The sequence below is a fragment of the Ornithodoros turicata genome, unplaced genomic scaffold (genome assembly GCF_037126465.1).
Source record: "Ornithodoros turicata isolate Travis unplaced genomic scaffold, ASM3712646v1 ctg00001058.1, whole genome shotgun sequence".
Classification (NCBI taxonomy): Eukaryota; Metazoa; Arthropoda; class Arachnida; order Ixodida; family Argasidae; genus Ornithodoros; species Ornithodoros turicata.
The window spans coordinates 300569-316278 of record NW_026999454.1 but is presented as its reverse complement, the minus strand read 5'-3'; the positions used below and the strand labels follow the sequence as shown (position 1 = coordinate 316278).

At 48.8% G+C, this 15710-nt stretch overlaps 1 protein-coding gene and 1 non-coding gene across 2 annotated transcripts; both read left to right on the top strand.

Moving 5' to 3' along the window:
- Positions 1-706: 706 nt before the first annotated feature.
- LOC135376225 (uncharacterized) lies at positions 707-8186 on the top strand. The gene is made up of 4 exons (XM_064608829.1): positions 707-738; positions 1656-1935; positions 4607-4861; positions 8088-8186. The coding sequence occupies exons 1-4, from the start codon at positions 707-709 to the stop codon at positions 8184-8186; spliced, it is 666 nt and encodes a 221-aa protein (XP_064464899.1).
- Positions 8187-14923: 6737 nt separating this feature from the next.
- Trnat-cgu (transfer RNA threonine (anticodon CGU)) lies at positions 14924-14995 on the top strand. The gene has a single exon. It is a non-coding gene; the product is annotated as a tRNA-Thr (tRNA).
- The last annotated feature ends 715 nt before the right edge of the window (positions 14996-15710 follow it).

Sequence of the window (15710 nt, the reverse complement as noted above, 5' to 3'; positions counted from 1 at the left end):
AATAGCCGGAGCTCTTTGGCTGCATGTAGAGTGTATGTTGTGTGATTTTTTTTTGTGAATGATGTGTGTATGCAGTGTATGCGATTCGGCACGAGCTCCCGCGCGACGTCCAATCGCGAGGTTCATTTTGTAAAGATGCGTAGAGGAGAGTCCTGCTGATAGGCGATGATGGAATGTCCCGGAGGACCGGAGAGCTTCTCAAGCTGTGGCTTTACTCCAGGACGTTGCTGATAGAACGGGCTGACTTTTGCCAGGGCGCGCGGTAGTATAGTGGCGCGTCGTCGTCGTCCACGGGTCGCCACATCACTCCCCCTAAGACGCGGAGCGGTGTTTGCTGTTCAGGTACGTGTCGGTACCATCAGGGGACAATGAGGACGACACGTGGATGAGGTACAGCTGGCACACAACTTGTTATCTAAGTAGATGCAGCAGCAGAATGGTGGGGTGGACAAGTACACTGTGAGTCGGTCGTGTTCCAGTGAAGAGCGTGCATGAAGTCGAGGACGAGTGAGCGACAGTACCGCGACTGGTACGTGAGCATAAACTCTGAATGAGTGGTGTCGCCAGAGAAGTGCCGGGGAGGACCATCGCGAAGTAGATGGAAGCTGGGAATGGAGCTCACAGTGGCTCCCTGTGGGTCCCCACTGGAGCAGCGGTCCGGTGCCCCTTGTCCGCCAGTGGGTGGTTGGCTGCTGGCTTTGCCACGATGACGACGAATGGGCAAGACCTGGTGGGAAGGTAGCGCGGACTGGGTTCGTGGACCGCTAGCGTAGGAGATGCGTGTGGTGTGATCGACAGCGGCGTACCGCGTTTAGGAGCGGGGGGTTTCGATAAGGCGCCGCTAGTTGATGCCCGAGAAGACATCGCGAAGCGTGAGGTGGCGTGAGAGGCGCAGTGAAGGTGGCCGAGGCGGCATCGAAGCAGCACCGTGAAATGCCAGGTCGTTGAATGAGCTTGTAGCGTCACCGCTTAGCGGTCCTCGGGGGAACTATAGGCACCGTACCTTCAGTGATGAACTCTGGGGTAGTTGTCTGAGATCGATGCAACATTTGGGATGGTGAGGGGTCAAATTTTCTACCGGACCATGATAGTCAATGTCAGGATCACCAAGTCTCGCTTTTTTTGCACGAAATACCCTAATTAAAGAGTTATAATTAATTAATTTTAGGTAATTATTCACCAGTTTAATACTCACTTCGAGAGGATGTCCGCCTGGCTGAACTGCAAAAACGGTATCTATGCTGCTTTAATACTTTTTTTTCTTCTACAAATCTGTAAAAGATTTTTTAAAAAACATCGTGTATTATGGGCACTGACTCTGTAAACGAGTTTGACACAGATTACGTGAAATTGACTACCTCAAGTCCGCGTTAGTTTCGGAATTCTTTGATAGATACAAGTATGATGACGCCATTTGATGTTGATGTCGATGGTGGCGTTGTGGATGACTGAGATTGCACTCCTCCACACGTCGTCAATTTTTGGTAAATTATTTCAGACTATTTTCCATCTCTGTCTTGATACACTATACTGTCATTTGGACACTCACTTTTTGCGGTAATATGGCATTCATTTCATCAACACATCGATTTCAATGTCTACTCTCACCTAATAGTCTTTCGCACAGTGGTCGCCGATTTCTCTGTTCCGCATAGTTTACAGCAAGAAGAAGAAGCACAGCAAAGACACGAGAACCATGCACAGCAGAGGCTAGGGAGAACGAAACTTGGATCCGTCGTGCAGACGAGTACGCTGATTATGAGTCACCCGGAGCCCACGCAGGATGCTTCCGAACCATCTTCGACGATGCAGTCCAGCGATGCTGTTCATCAGATGAATCAAATGGGCTACCGCTGCGTGCAATTTCTCCCAAACGACAGGAACATCGTCGTGTCGCCATACACTATCGCAAATATGCTAGTTTTACTACATAAGGTAAGTTCATTGTCACGCTCACCGTTTCCAAATGCACGTCATTCGTAATGTAAACCATGTGTAGTGCAATTGAACCTCTGTATGCAATAAGGGGATAAGTCGAATTATCCCCTTTTTAGTATTTTTGTTGCAATGACGTCTACATACCAGTATGTACCTGTCAAAGAAAATTTAGGACTGTATTGCAATCTATTGAGTCGCTATAGGAGGATAAGAAACGGGAAATGCATGCGTGTCATGGGATGGACAGCCAGATCAGGCCCCTTTTCTACACACGCATACAAATGGTGTAGCTTAAATTTTGCTACGATGCGGAAGTGATCTTCGACTTCCACTCGAAAACCATGTTCTTCCTACCTCACGTGACCGTGTCAGCAGTGCTACTGAGCGTTGTTATCTGGAAAACGTGTGCACAATGCTAATAAGTCATATTTTGCTGGCCATAAAGAACATGATTTTCAAGATTGTGCTTGTTTAGCAGCATGATAATCTCGATCTAGGCTGCTGCACTGCACAAAGGTAACTTCGCCCGTCTTGGCGACACCATGAAAGTCACACTCTGTTTTTTCCTGCAGGTAAACCCTGTGCGTGCGGTGTTATACAGAAAAAGGGGATATGTCATGCTCCTGGGTTTTGTTCAATTTCTGCTAAGTCACACACCCAGAAACGATGCTAACGAGACATGCATGTAGAGTAGACACATGCATATATGTTGCACATTTTGTATTTGCGTTATTCTAGGGAACTCATCTGTAATTATTTTACTAAATATTCACTTGCAGTTTTCTCGGTTTGGGATTTTTCGACTTATCCCCTTATTGCACACAGAGGCTCAATTTCGCGTTTGGGTTTGGGGTTAATGGGCATTGTAGCTACTAGGTTTCTCGCGCTGGACAACTGGATCGAGAATCGTAATTACGTGCATAGTTGTACTATAGGATAGGTTATTGTTTGAGGTGAGGAGGAAGTAGGTTGGCAGCTCGGAAAATTTACGATAGGAAGAAGTAAGAAACGAGGACCGAGCGTTGCATGTGTCGCAACGTGCAAAGTGCCGCCGAACAACCACCTTTTCCTCCGTATGTGCCTCGAGCAAGTTGCATATCATCAATACGAACTAAGGCTACAACAGTCCCCGGCCTACTTCCTCACTTCTAAGCCAGACTGCACCGTAGCAGCACCGGTGTCTCCTAACACGTGAACCTTTTATCCACTTATACCCACCACCGCACGAGGGTCAGTTTTCTACGACCTAGGCAGTACCAGGATCGTGATGCAATCTTGTTGAAATCCACCTTTTACTCCAATTATACCCCGTATATGCGTCCACCTTCATGCTGTTGCACAGCCGCCTCAATGCGTAAAAGGCAGGCTGTTCTAGCTTGATTTTCGTAGTGTTGCCTTGTATGTGCTTGGTGCTCCATCGCAATGCAACCATACTTTTTCTTACGTTCATTTCAGCTCTTGTCTATATGAAGGCGTATACGGCAAGGTGGGGCAAGATGAGACAAGGGGTAGAACGCGACATTTTTTGCTCGACGACGCCCGTCTCAGAGACGCGTTGCTTCATAGACTTCAAACTTGACTCATAAGTGGCTCTGTGACCGCGTGAAGAGAGAGAGAGAGAGAGAGAAATGAAAAAAAATCGGTTACTTCTGCCTGGAATGTAAAGACCCGCAACAAAGGCGCGATTTTCTGTAGTCCTTAATCTTGTCATCTGTGCAGCAGCGTTTCGGAGGCTTATTCTTTCAATGTAAGCCCACATCCTATTTCTTTATTCAATTATCTAGATATATGCAAAATATGGGCAATATTGGTTATCCGGTGTTGAACAGAAAAATGCATCAAATGATATGCGCGGGCATGACGCGACAATTTAATATAATTCAAGTTTAATGCAACTTAAATGTAACGTAGTTTAGACACGAATATGTCAACTATTAGGTGGCTTTGTGCTTGTTCCTCAGAGATTCATTTTTTGCATATTGCCTAGGATTTTCCAGCAAATTTTCTGTTTCCTAGGTTATATCCAAAGCAGAAGCGCGCGCAAAAGCGAGCCGCAGCGACACATCAGACTGGTGGTTCCCTTGTCTGTAAAGGACCGTGGAGCAAAGTAGGACCTCTGTGTGGTTTTATTGCACATCATATGGGCGGTGGGCTCAAGGGGGTTGTGTAGGGTCCCACGGGCTTTACTTTGTCTGCTTGGATTGCAAAAACTTTTTTCTACAGTTCACTAGCACTGCGTGTCTCATCTTACCCCACACGATGTCCCGTCTTGCCCTGAGGGTTGGGCAAGAGGAGACAATTTGCATTCCTGTTCCGTGTTATTAGAACAGCTACGCCCGTTCTGCATTTACAAGTCGGAAGCTCTAGACCCCTGAGAATGTGCCTATGGCTAGTTTTTTTTTTCCCTCTCTCTTTTTGACACGAAAATAAAAAAATCATATTCAATTGCAAATTTCTGTCTCATCTTGCCCCAACCCTACAACAAAGAGCAACACTGGCGTCATATGACTGACTAGCTTACAAAAAGTGAACTAACAACAACAACAACTTTATTTTCGGCCTTGGAGAGTGGGGAGTTTCATCGCAACAGGCGATACTCGACCCCATTGCTTGGTAGAACTAACTATCTCCTACAAACTACGCAAAATTGTAATCTCCTCACGTGTAGGGATCGGCCGGTGACACAAGGGCGATGCTGGAGAAGGCAACCAATTGCGGCAATCTGGACAGGGATCTCAGCCCCATCTTCCGTCGTCTGTCTGCAGAGCTGTTTAACGATCCAGAGGGCACACACGACTTCGACCTTGCCACTGTTGTCATGGTTGGGTGTGAATGCGTGACAACACCGGAAGTCTCCAGCTACCTCGTGGAAAACTTGAATGGACGAACGGAATGCGTCCCGAAAGAAAATTTCCGTGAAAAGGTATGGACAATTCCATGCCGTCCACGGAGGTCCACGGAAGTCGGAAGGTGAAGTCTGACATCTCCCCATGGTCTCAGGCTGCAGGGGCACCGCCCGTTCCTTTTCATGCACTGAGATCGGGTACGGTGTGTGGTACCTTAAATGGGAATGCATTTCTTTAATGCACTTTAGGCGCCTCGGTGTCCGCCTCGCGTCACACTTCTCTCCCTCCTTTGCTTCTGTTTCGCGGCTCCGGTTCAGTAGGGAGATGGATTCACACCAGGGCTCGGAGCCGTTATTTTGGGGGTTCGGCTCGAGTTTCGGTTCAAGGTTATCGGTTCGGTTCGGGTTCAGCGCAATCAAAATAACAGTTTGAACCGATATTAATCGGTTCGAACCGGCTTACGTGTACTCTGCTAATCAGTGTACCACATGTGAGAGGTAATATCAGGTTCCGGCGATGGCTTGCTCCTCCTTCCTTCCTCATACTCCCTCGCCTACTTCGTAGGTATACAAAGAACCATGCAGTTCACAGCACATCATTCTTTGCTGTACCGAAAAGTGCTGCGACATGACGTACAGCATAATATTGAACTCTACTGCAAACGGCTATCGCCAATTTCTAAAGAGAAAAAAGAGAAGAAAGCGGTCACGTGGTAGATAGCAGCGTCCCAATGTCCCACGCGCAGGCCGGCACGCTGCTCCCCGTTGAAAAGATGGCGAGAGGCCGCTCCCGTGTTTCCTTCCTCCATGCTCTGGACCACACGCGAACCTCTTTCCCGTGGTCGCTGGAGGTCTGCGTTGCTTGTGGATATCACTGTGAACTATTAAAATTTACGTCGCCTTCACACTGCAACGCTGAATGAAAGGAAGCAGCCGAGACAACAATACAAAGTGTAGCCGTCGTGTAGCACATGTTTTTTTTTTTTTTACACCTCGAGTCACAAAAATGTACAGGGATGTCGTGAAGGTGAGGCTGCAGGAGGTGCATGGACTCACCACTTCGTGGTTATCAGTTTGTCCGCTCTATGAATGCGGCAAGATTCCGAGCGATGCAGGGAGCTGGTGCGGAACCTGCGCAACAATAGACTTGGAAGGTATAGGCGTTTTTACCGACTGGCGAACCGGTTGCCGCATCATATTTTTCGGTTCAGTTTCGGTTTGTTCAAGGAGAGGGATTTTTTTTTCGGTTTTCGGTTCCGGTTGAGTTCCGGTTTCGACCCCTGTTTCACACGAACGTGACGTTTTTCGCGTCCGTGAGCCGACTTCGCTTTTTTTTTCTCAGATCATCCGTGTGCTCACCGTGTTCAAGACGTGTGCCTATGTTTTCACTTTTCACAGGCTTCACTCGGGTTCACGGTACAGGCCATAGAGACGGACCTTACCGTTCTGCAGGAACAGCATAAACTGGTATCTAGGCCTATAGGGGGCATGCAGTAAAGTTTCCATATTGTTGCTGAGCGCTATAAAGACGAGGACATAAGAGGGGACACACGCAACACATGCGCGAACTTCCAACACTTTAATGAAACGTGTCGCATCAGCTGCTTAAACACTCCTGGCCACCTGCCGGTTGTTTTTCCTACTCTTACACGTGTCGAGGTATGTTAGCTCCCTATCAGATAATGCAATGGAAGGAACACTGACACAGGCCTGACCCAAATCCTAAATTGTTTGGGCCTGTATAGCCTCTCGAATGGTCTCATAGGAACAAGCCCAAATTTCGTCACTCTGCCAGTAAAGTTTCGGAGCGGAGAAAGTGCTCAGGCACTAAGCGGTCGTGTAGCTTCCGCAAACGAACACTCACGAACGGGGAGCGGCCGTGCTTTGTCCACAAGAATCATCCACGTTTCGTGTGCTTCTCTTATCTGTTTTTTTTTTTTTTTCTTCTTCTGAATGGCAGTGAAGTCTGTAGTGATGAAAAGGCAATGCAGGAAGCGATCGAAGAGTTAAAATTCTTCCACTTTGGCGAAGTGTTCGAACAGTGTTCGAAGCATCACCTAGAGAAGCGCACGTCCCTTACTGCCTGCCCAATGATGCAAAGGCGGCCGTTCACGCAAACGTGGGAGGTGGCAGTTTCCTAGGTTGGAAACACGGACAGCAGAGCAGTGACAACATTTGCCTACCCCGTAAGTGTACGGTGCCGTGTGTTCGGTGCATACGTTGCTCTACAGTTCTTTGCGGAGATAAGCGTCCTGGATGGGCGCATGCTGTGCAGGCTGTGTTATTGCTCGATAAGTCAGTGGTTATCGAAAGACGCCGTGCCAGTTAGCGTTGGTACAGTCTCTTTTGGATGTCATGTCATCTCTCTCCACCTGTCAGACGCCACCGGTTGTAATCTGCAATCTGTGTGTAGGGAGACGGCGTCATGACCAATACTGCTGATATCGCATCGAGGTAGCTATCACCGACCTAGGAAACTAGCGCCGCTATTGTAGACGACCTGTGCCTGTATGTTCCGGGATCATTGGGCAGGCATGTAGTATATGAGACTATGCCCCTACCTTGTAAGGTCGCTGTCCTTGAGGCTGGCCTACACTGTTAAAACAGAACTTCACCACATAGAACGCTCCTAGCCAACCATCATAGCGAATGATATCGTTAGGTGTCATGATTTGTTCAAAACAGGGGGAGGCGCCTATGTGGGACAAGATGATATGTCCCAGATAGGTGCCTCCTTCCATTTTCAACAAATCAATGCACAGAATGATATCGTTCGGAATGATGGTTGGCTAGGAGCGTGCTATGTGGTGAAGTTATGTTTTAGCCAGTGTACATCTCTTCTCCTTCTTCATTTATCTCGTATTTTTATCAGCATCAGCGTACACACTGGGCGCACCTACACGGTGAGCCCTGTGCGTGAATAACAGGCCAGAATAGGACACCACGAGAATTTCTCGGCACGGATAAATGGTCCGTGAACAAACGTGCTTGCCCAAGTGGCACAATGTACTGAAAGTCGAGTGCAATAGGGGTGGACGGTATGTGTCTTATCAATGTTCTTTAGTTTCACGAGCCTGTTCAAGGCCTTCCACCTACCCGTCCACCCCTATTGCACTCGACTTTCAGTACATTGTGCTGCTTGCGTGTGTGTTTGGGGTTTCCTACGCTGTTCATGTATACAAACCATAATGAACGGCGATAGGAAAGGAAACTGAAGAACAAGATCATTGTTTTCTTACATGTGGCCATCCGACTGTTCGAAGCTTGCTCAGTGTATGTTCGCATTTGCACGTGGTTGCCTCAGGCCAGCGAGCGGCTTCGACTCTGGGCACGGCACGCGACAAGAGGCGAGGTGACCGCATCATCGATGTGGAATGTGGTCCCGATGAACCTGTCGTGGTAGCTTCTGCGCTCAACTTTCGTGGTCGCCATTGCGCACGGTCCAGCCCTAGGCGTACTCTGGTGCAGCCCTTCCGCAACTTCCAGGGGGACATCGACCCGGTGGCCATGATGACGACACGCGGAGTCTACAACTATGTGTATTTACGAGAACTACGTGCTCAAGCGGTACGGTCTCTTACGATGCCGACTTATCCATGTTGTTCCTGCTTCCTTCGCAACCGCGACAAATTTTGCAACTGGAGAAGGATGTAAACCCTCAAAGCTCAACTGGCTCTTGGGACAGATGCGCGGCATGGTTGTTGACCTCAGTCTGCCCCGTTTCTCTGTGGAACAGCTAACGAGTCTCAAACTGTTCTTCATCGGCCTTGGGTTAGGTAAGTGCACGGGTCATTTATGGTCGGCTGCTTCGTGATACATGCAGTTGTAGAGGAGGTGCGTGGTGTTCCTCGACATGGAACCTAAATACACAGTACTTCGTAAATCCACGTTAATATCAACGGCATGTCAATGGTGCTGTCTTGCAGGCAGGTGAGGAAAGAGTTCACCTTGCTTATAGCATTTGACACGTTTTGGCACGTTTAGGTTGTGCTTATGGAGTTTTAGAAAAGTTTCTTTTAGCTCATAACGTCAGAACCTTATTGATACGGCAAACAGACTGTACGAAGACGAACGTTTTCTATAAAGATCCTGCGATTTGTGTACGCGGAGTTAGTGGTCAACTTCAAGGCTCATACATCTACGAAGGACTTCCATAAGCTCACGGCCTCACACAGGAGTATAGTGCGCGCACAGACACGAAACTTCAGCATAGGACACAGGCACTCTTCAAGATGCCACCAAAAACGACGCATGCGCGCTACGCGGTTTTCCTGTGGTGTCCGCGGCACGTGGCGATCCACGAGTTTATCTAAAATGATGAAAGTGAAGGCCGCGCGGTCATTGAATACTTGCGCGGGCACTCCGGCGGCATCATCAGGACATTGTGGCGACGTTTGGGAGGATGCCTCATCATACAGCGAATCAACCCAACCGAATCAATCAACCATTCTGCAGCACGGCGTAGGAGTGGGTCGCGCTATTGAAAGGAACGCGGGACAGCCTTGAAGAATCCCCCGTCCGGCTGGCCTGTGGAGGATCGCTCAAGAATACATTCCTAGTGTGCACGATGCAGATCACCTGGTCGACATCGCTTAAATCACAACATGTAAAAAAGGAAGTTCCGCGCATCTTGCCTGGAGAACACTGCCAAATGGGTCCCAAGATTTCTTATGTATGGTCAAAACCACATGTGCTGCGCCGCATCCAGTGACAATCTTCAGCTGTTCAAGTAGATTTCAAGGAGATACCGTGGTCTTCCGTGTCCAGTTTTTGCCTGTGGACGAAATATGGATCCACCACTTCCCAGAGGCTCGGTCTGTACAAAGCAACGGTCAGGTTTTTGGGTATTTGAAGGCGTGCTACACATCGATTACCTAAGAAAGGGCATACACTACTACGCAACTCTGATTTATCGGTCAATGCCACACGAACTGACACTCCGGAAGAGGGTCCAGGACAATGCGCCCCCACACCTTACTGCTGTGGCGAAGGCTGTCATCCACTCCTGCGACTTTCCTGTGGTCACCACAGAAAGTACTGTCCAGATCTCACATCTGCCCCGAGATAAAAAAAGCGCTCTGGTGTTCACTCTACCAGTGACGATGACGTCAGTACGCTGGAGAGGTAAAAGGATTACCATACGAATTAACTACTCAGGAAGAAAGCGTTTAAGGTTACTATGCGATTTTTCATCGATTTTTCAGTTAATGATGTGTCAGATTGTATTACTTATGCGCTATCTGGTTTATGGCTACAGCACTATTGACTCTGTTAAACTAGACACTAGCAACGTGATATTCCGTAAGGTCAGATAATATGCAGCCATGTCTGCAATTGTTTAGAACAAATTACGGTTTATGTAGCACGAGCTACTTTGGTGCCAGGATATGAAACTCGATATCATTCGGAGCAAGAAGCAAGCTGTGTCTAGCCTACCTATTTGAAATATTGTAATATAACACTTTTGAATAAACTAATCATGTTTTCACAATACTGAAGTTCGTGCGACTGTTTTTAATTGATTGCTATGTTAGGGACTATCCTACAAGGTATTATTCGTGTATTAGTGCTGCGTAAGTGACCGCAACACAGGTTAGCTTAGCGGTCTCTCGCTTGGCTTCATTCCTGCAATTGTAATAAAATCAGCATTCTATTTTATTGTTTTGGTACCATGACGTTTTTTGGAAGTCTAAACATCTCAGTGGTTTTCCTGTGGGGATCCTAGCACTGGAGCACCGTTGGGCAAAGTGTGTGGGCGTTGGCCGGGACTAACTTGAAAAATCAAGTCAGCTACCTCCTTCTGGGTCAAGCGGATAACGTAGTCATGGAATGTCCCGTAGAACGTATTTCAATATCGACACGCGTGCACAGTCCAGCGTCTCTCACTAGTGCCCAACGCTTTCTTGGTGCGGAGAAGGCATCTAGGTAAAAAAATTCACGTGCTGATCGCCCAACACTAGTTATAGGCTGGTATTCGTTATGTTGCCAACAACCTCATTGAACGGATTGTACCTGTTTTAGGTGACCTGTTCAAGAAAATTCCTCAGGGGCACGACTTCCGTGGCTTACATGGTTGTCCTTCTCTGCCCTGGGAAATGCTTTCCAATTAGTACGTGTGCTGTGGATGAGAACGGCATCGGGTACAACCTGGGCGATTGCGTCTTTCATTGCCGCAACTTACTCGGAGTCCGCAGGCCTCCTGTGGAATTCCACGCTGCACATCCTTTCCTTTTCTACGTCATCGACTCGACTAGTGAAGCAGCCCTTATTGTGGGCCGCGTCCTTCGTCTATGAGGAGTACGCCTTGGCTTGCTAGTGGAATCTGCACTATGTGAGAACAGTGGTGCAATACTGACAGCTTTTCAGTTCTACATCGTTCTCTATGCCACTTCACAATAAATGTATTTTACTCACATGGTCTCGTTTAGACACTTGCGAGAAAGCACCTGTCTGCACCTTATTTAGATGAGTAACACTGACCAACATTGTGAACACTTCTGACATCAAAAGAGATTCATCTTTATGTACTGGATGGGGGCGGATCCAAACACTCGGTTTGGGGGAGGGCAGTTTTTGTCCCAGAGCGTAGTAGAGGGAGAGAGGGAAATCCAATGTATAAACTACTGACGTTTTGTGCCCCCCCCCCTTGGATCCGCCACTGGTACGGACATATATGACCGTGAAAAATATGAATCTTAGAGGTGCTTTGTAATATCTGTTGTCATGATTACTAAAAATACAATCTTCCTTACGATTATAAATAGGTAGAGCATAGCCTCTGGCCATGGAACACCCCGTCATCGCCATCAAAATAAAGCTGTTGTTGCATGCTATACGCACGACATTCACGACTTGGGCAATGCTATGATGCAGCGCAGTTCAGTCGTGAAAGTCACTCGATGCAATCAGGAAATGTGTTATGCGGTGAGACGACAACTTTAGGTCCCCCCCCCTCCCGTGTGACTGAAGTAACCATGAAGTGTAAGTGCAGGTGATGGACACCGTGAATGATTTTCCCAATTTAGCTTTTTCAGCATTTATGCTCAGCAGTTCTGAGCTCCAGCTGCTTATGAACCGAAACGTCCTGATACACTGGCGCATTTTATTACCCTCCATGAAATTTTCATAACCCTGCCCTCTTCCACCACAGTGGAGCAGAGTGCCGCCTCCTGTGTCGAACATGATGAACTTGCGGAAAGAAAAAAAAAAATTATGGGTAACGCTATCGGAACAGCCCGTACCTTGGGTTTCATTTTCTGCTTTCTTTCATCTTTTTCCAGGACGCGAGAGGCGATAGTGGCTCTTTTACTCTCGCACATTGGGAGTGAAAGACGCGTCTCCGAAAATGCACAATTAACAAAATAAAGAAGAAAATAGTGTTCCTTCTCGAATTTTTCGCGGACGATCTATCGAACAGATTTTTGTTCTGAAAACAGTAACGGTATCAGGTGACCGAAGGGACTAGATGTTCTCATTGGGATGCCCTGTAGATTTTATAATTAAAACGTTAATATTGAAAGTAAATTAGACTGACTTGAGTTTGCTGGTGCTCTTTAGGGGGTTCCACAGCCACGCCGTGCTGTGCCAGGAGGTCGCTTTATGGCTTGGTCTTTACCGCTACCCAGGTAGGAACTTCATGAGGTGGTTCACCATGCCGAAAAATGATCGTAGCTCCGCTACATTTCTCGGCGGTGGCAGACGACAGCCTCTGCTTTCGCCGGGTCCGGATATACCCTCGGCATCCAGGATGTGGTCAAGAATTCCATCCTGGTTTTCCGAAAGTGACACTTTTGTGGGTTGAGTGTCACACTCGCTTTGGCTAGCGTCCTCAGCACGGCTTCCAGGCCTCGATCGTGTTCGGCTTCGTCTTTGCCGTAGATCAGAATGTCGTCCATATGACAGGACGCGCCTTCAAGCCTTCCAAGATGCGTAGACTATTCGGGACCTGTGGAAATCCCAGGCATCGCCCTAACACCGTGGACATCTCGAGTGGGATCTCGGAGATGGCGGGGAAAGAGGCACCTGCCAGTACCCGGTGTTTGCATCAAGCTTGTTGAAGAGCTTGGCCGCTGATATGGCATAAATTCCCTCCGGCACTGGGCTGATCAGCTCTCGCACATGACCTTTGTTCAGTTCTGCGTATCTGCGCAGATACGTAGTTTTCCCATCCTCTCTTTGCTACGACCATCGGCGCACACCAAGCTGTAGGGTGGTCGACTTGGTGGATAATACCGAGACCTCCATCCGCTTTAAGTTGCCTGCACACTGTGCAGTATGGAAATGGTACCCGTCTGGGATAATTCACTGCGTGTGGCGTTGCAGCCTGATGTCGTACGCCGTATTTATATGTCCTAACGGTCCGAACAACTGCACGCAATGGGGTCGCTTGTAGAGCTTTCTTCCACTGCGAGGATTGCCGAAGCACGTTGGTGATGGATGGCCGGACGTCCGACAAGCGCATGCTGTAGGTTTCGGATGACAAAAACATCCTGACGGGTTGTCCGTTCATTCCATGTTATGTCGGCTTCAAGCTGTCCCAATGTGCCAATCTTGGACCGTCGGTCCGTAGAGTACCTTAGTAGCCGTATCACGCATTGCAGAACGTTGGGCGGCAGAGCTGATGCCGGTACAGCTGTCACATCCGCCTGTATCCATTTTAAACCGGACGTCGGTGACCTGACCCGAGCTGTGATGAACCAGGGATCGGTGGTGGGCAATGTGTTACTGATCGCGCCTAGGAAGACTCCTCCAAGACGGTCTTCAGCTAGTCCCCGAGAGGGACCAGCACGCTTTCTGCGGGGCTGTTTCCCTGACTCGTTGGCCTTGCGACAGGCAGACCGTTGCGAAATGTCCAAGCTTCTGGCAAGCGTGCAGTGCTTTCCTTGTGCCGGACACTGTGCTCTTTCGTGTGACTGCGCTGACCCACACCACACACCACCTGCAGGCGCTCCGTTGCTGAACGCTTTGTCCAGCTGAGTGACGAGGGGTGGATCGGCGAGTCAGTCGAGAGTTGTTGGTCCGCTGGCTAGGATGTTGAGTATCGCGTTAAGCGCAGGCATGGCTGTTAGGTAGAGAGATCATTTCTCCGAACAACAGGCTGTTGGCCCTTCACAGTTTCCGACTGGCAAGCCGCGTTGCTGCTCTCTCCAAAGTCAGATTAGCTTCCAACTGAAGCTTCTCGCTCAAATTCTTGTCCCGGAGTCATACGACTAACCGGTCGGTTAAGTTCGTCCTTCAGGGATGCGAAGTCGCAGCTCTCTGCCAGACGATGTAGATCCTCGACGACCTCATATTCTAGCTGGCTGCGCTGGTTGAAGCGCGCGCGTTCGAAAATGACGTTGCGCCTCGGAATGAAGTGTTTCTCGAAACATGACTTCAGCTTGTGTAGTCCATCACTTCCTCATCGCCGAGTCGTTGAGAGACCATGACATCCACCGATTCGCTCCCATGGCGTACAGAAACGTATTGATGTGCGTGTCGACACCTGCTTCTGGAGGCCCGATATGACGCGGTACCGCTCCCACCTCACAATCCACCGTTTCCGGTGGTGGGGTGGTGATGGTGAAAGAACTCGCCGTTTCGGCCTAACAGATGTGGGCAGCGTCACGACTGACGCCCTGGGGAATGTGCGTCATGGGGCTACTTCTATGGGAACTGTGTCGACATATGTCTCGGCCAACATATGTCTGTTTCCAACTCTCGGGATGGCGGACGTCGAACCTCTCAGGGAGTTCGATCACGAAGGAGTTGAAGGAGGAGGAAGTGTGCGATACCGTCGACGTGGCAGAAGTTCCTGGAGTCGGGTCCTCGTTCGGCTTGGTATGCAGAAGGGCTGCGCAGCCAGTCGCGGCAGTATTGTAAGCTGAGACGTGGGATCAGTAACCACTGACCGCTGCCACCATGTCGTGGTCGGGCGTATACTGATAGAGGACAGAAGTGAAGGAGACGACCAGCCCGTAGAACGGCAGAACGTTTAGTGACGTTAACAGCATTGACAGTTCGCGCTAGTCGTCGTCTATTGTGCATATACGACAGCAGGCAGGCGTCTGGCTGACCTTCCTTTTCTTTTTTCCTTAATAACCATATCCCCTTATTCAATAAAGTATTATTATTATATTCAATTATTCTTGTAAATGCCGTGGCAGAGTGGCGCAGCGGAAGCGCGCTGGGCTCGTAACCCGGAGGTCCGTGGATCGAAACCACGCTCTGCTATAATTTTTTTCGTCATTGTCGTTTGTCACCTGCTGCGCGTGTGGTCACCCCGTATGGGGCTCCGTATTAAGATGGTTCAGGTCCCGTATTGAGCTGGTTTAGGAACTGGTTCACGACCACATTCGTGTCGGTACCGAAATGAAAAACGAACCTGAACGAATAAAAGGAGAGAGAGCGCTATACTCGTTTGGTTGCAAGGCATCCAATAAGACACGCTGCAGGACGCAGTCCTGGTACGGGGGTGACTCAGGTGAAAACCCTAAATGGTGTAGACAAATATTGAAGGCTTAGCAGAGCGTTGTAGCGTGGTACGGTGCTCTCTGTACCACCACCAGCTTGTCAGCACCATTTCAATTTTGTCGATCACTGAAGTACGTGGTGCTAGAGCACCCACTAGATCTGGCCAATCTGCCCTACAAGCAGCGATGGTGAAACCATTAAAGATGGCCATTCATTTGGACGCGTGCACGAAGAAAATAGCAAGTTTCTGTCATGATGTCATGAAACGACACCGCTGGAATACGATACCGCTGGAAATTTGCCATTGGGCGACATGGGCGCACGGTTGCATGTGTCAGACGCGAGTGTACATCCTAAAAGTTCAAGAATAGTGTAACTGGTAGGACGGACGTGCCCTGTCTGGGTCGGACGCACAGAGTCATTACTCTGTTGATAATTACGGCTGCTAGGGGCTTACTGGTACTAGAAACAACTT

What these genes read in the sequence shown, in the direction of transcription:
- LOC135376225 (XM_064608829.1), top strand. Translation starts at nt 707, where the DNA reads ATGACGACGAATGGGCAAGACCTGGTGGGAAG. An exon ending in GGGCAAGACCTGGTGGGAAG is followed by an intron (nt 739 to 1,655) that starts GTAGCGCGGACT and finishes TGTTCCGCATAG; the next exon opens with TTTACAGCAAGAAGAAGAAG. An exon ending in TGCTAGTTTTACTACATAAG is followed by an intron (nt 1,936 to 4,606) that starts GTAAGTTCATTG and finishes CCTCACGTGTAG; the next exon opens with GGATCGGCCGGTGACACAAG.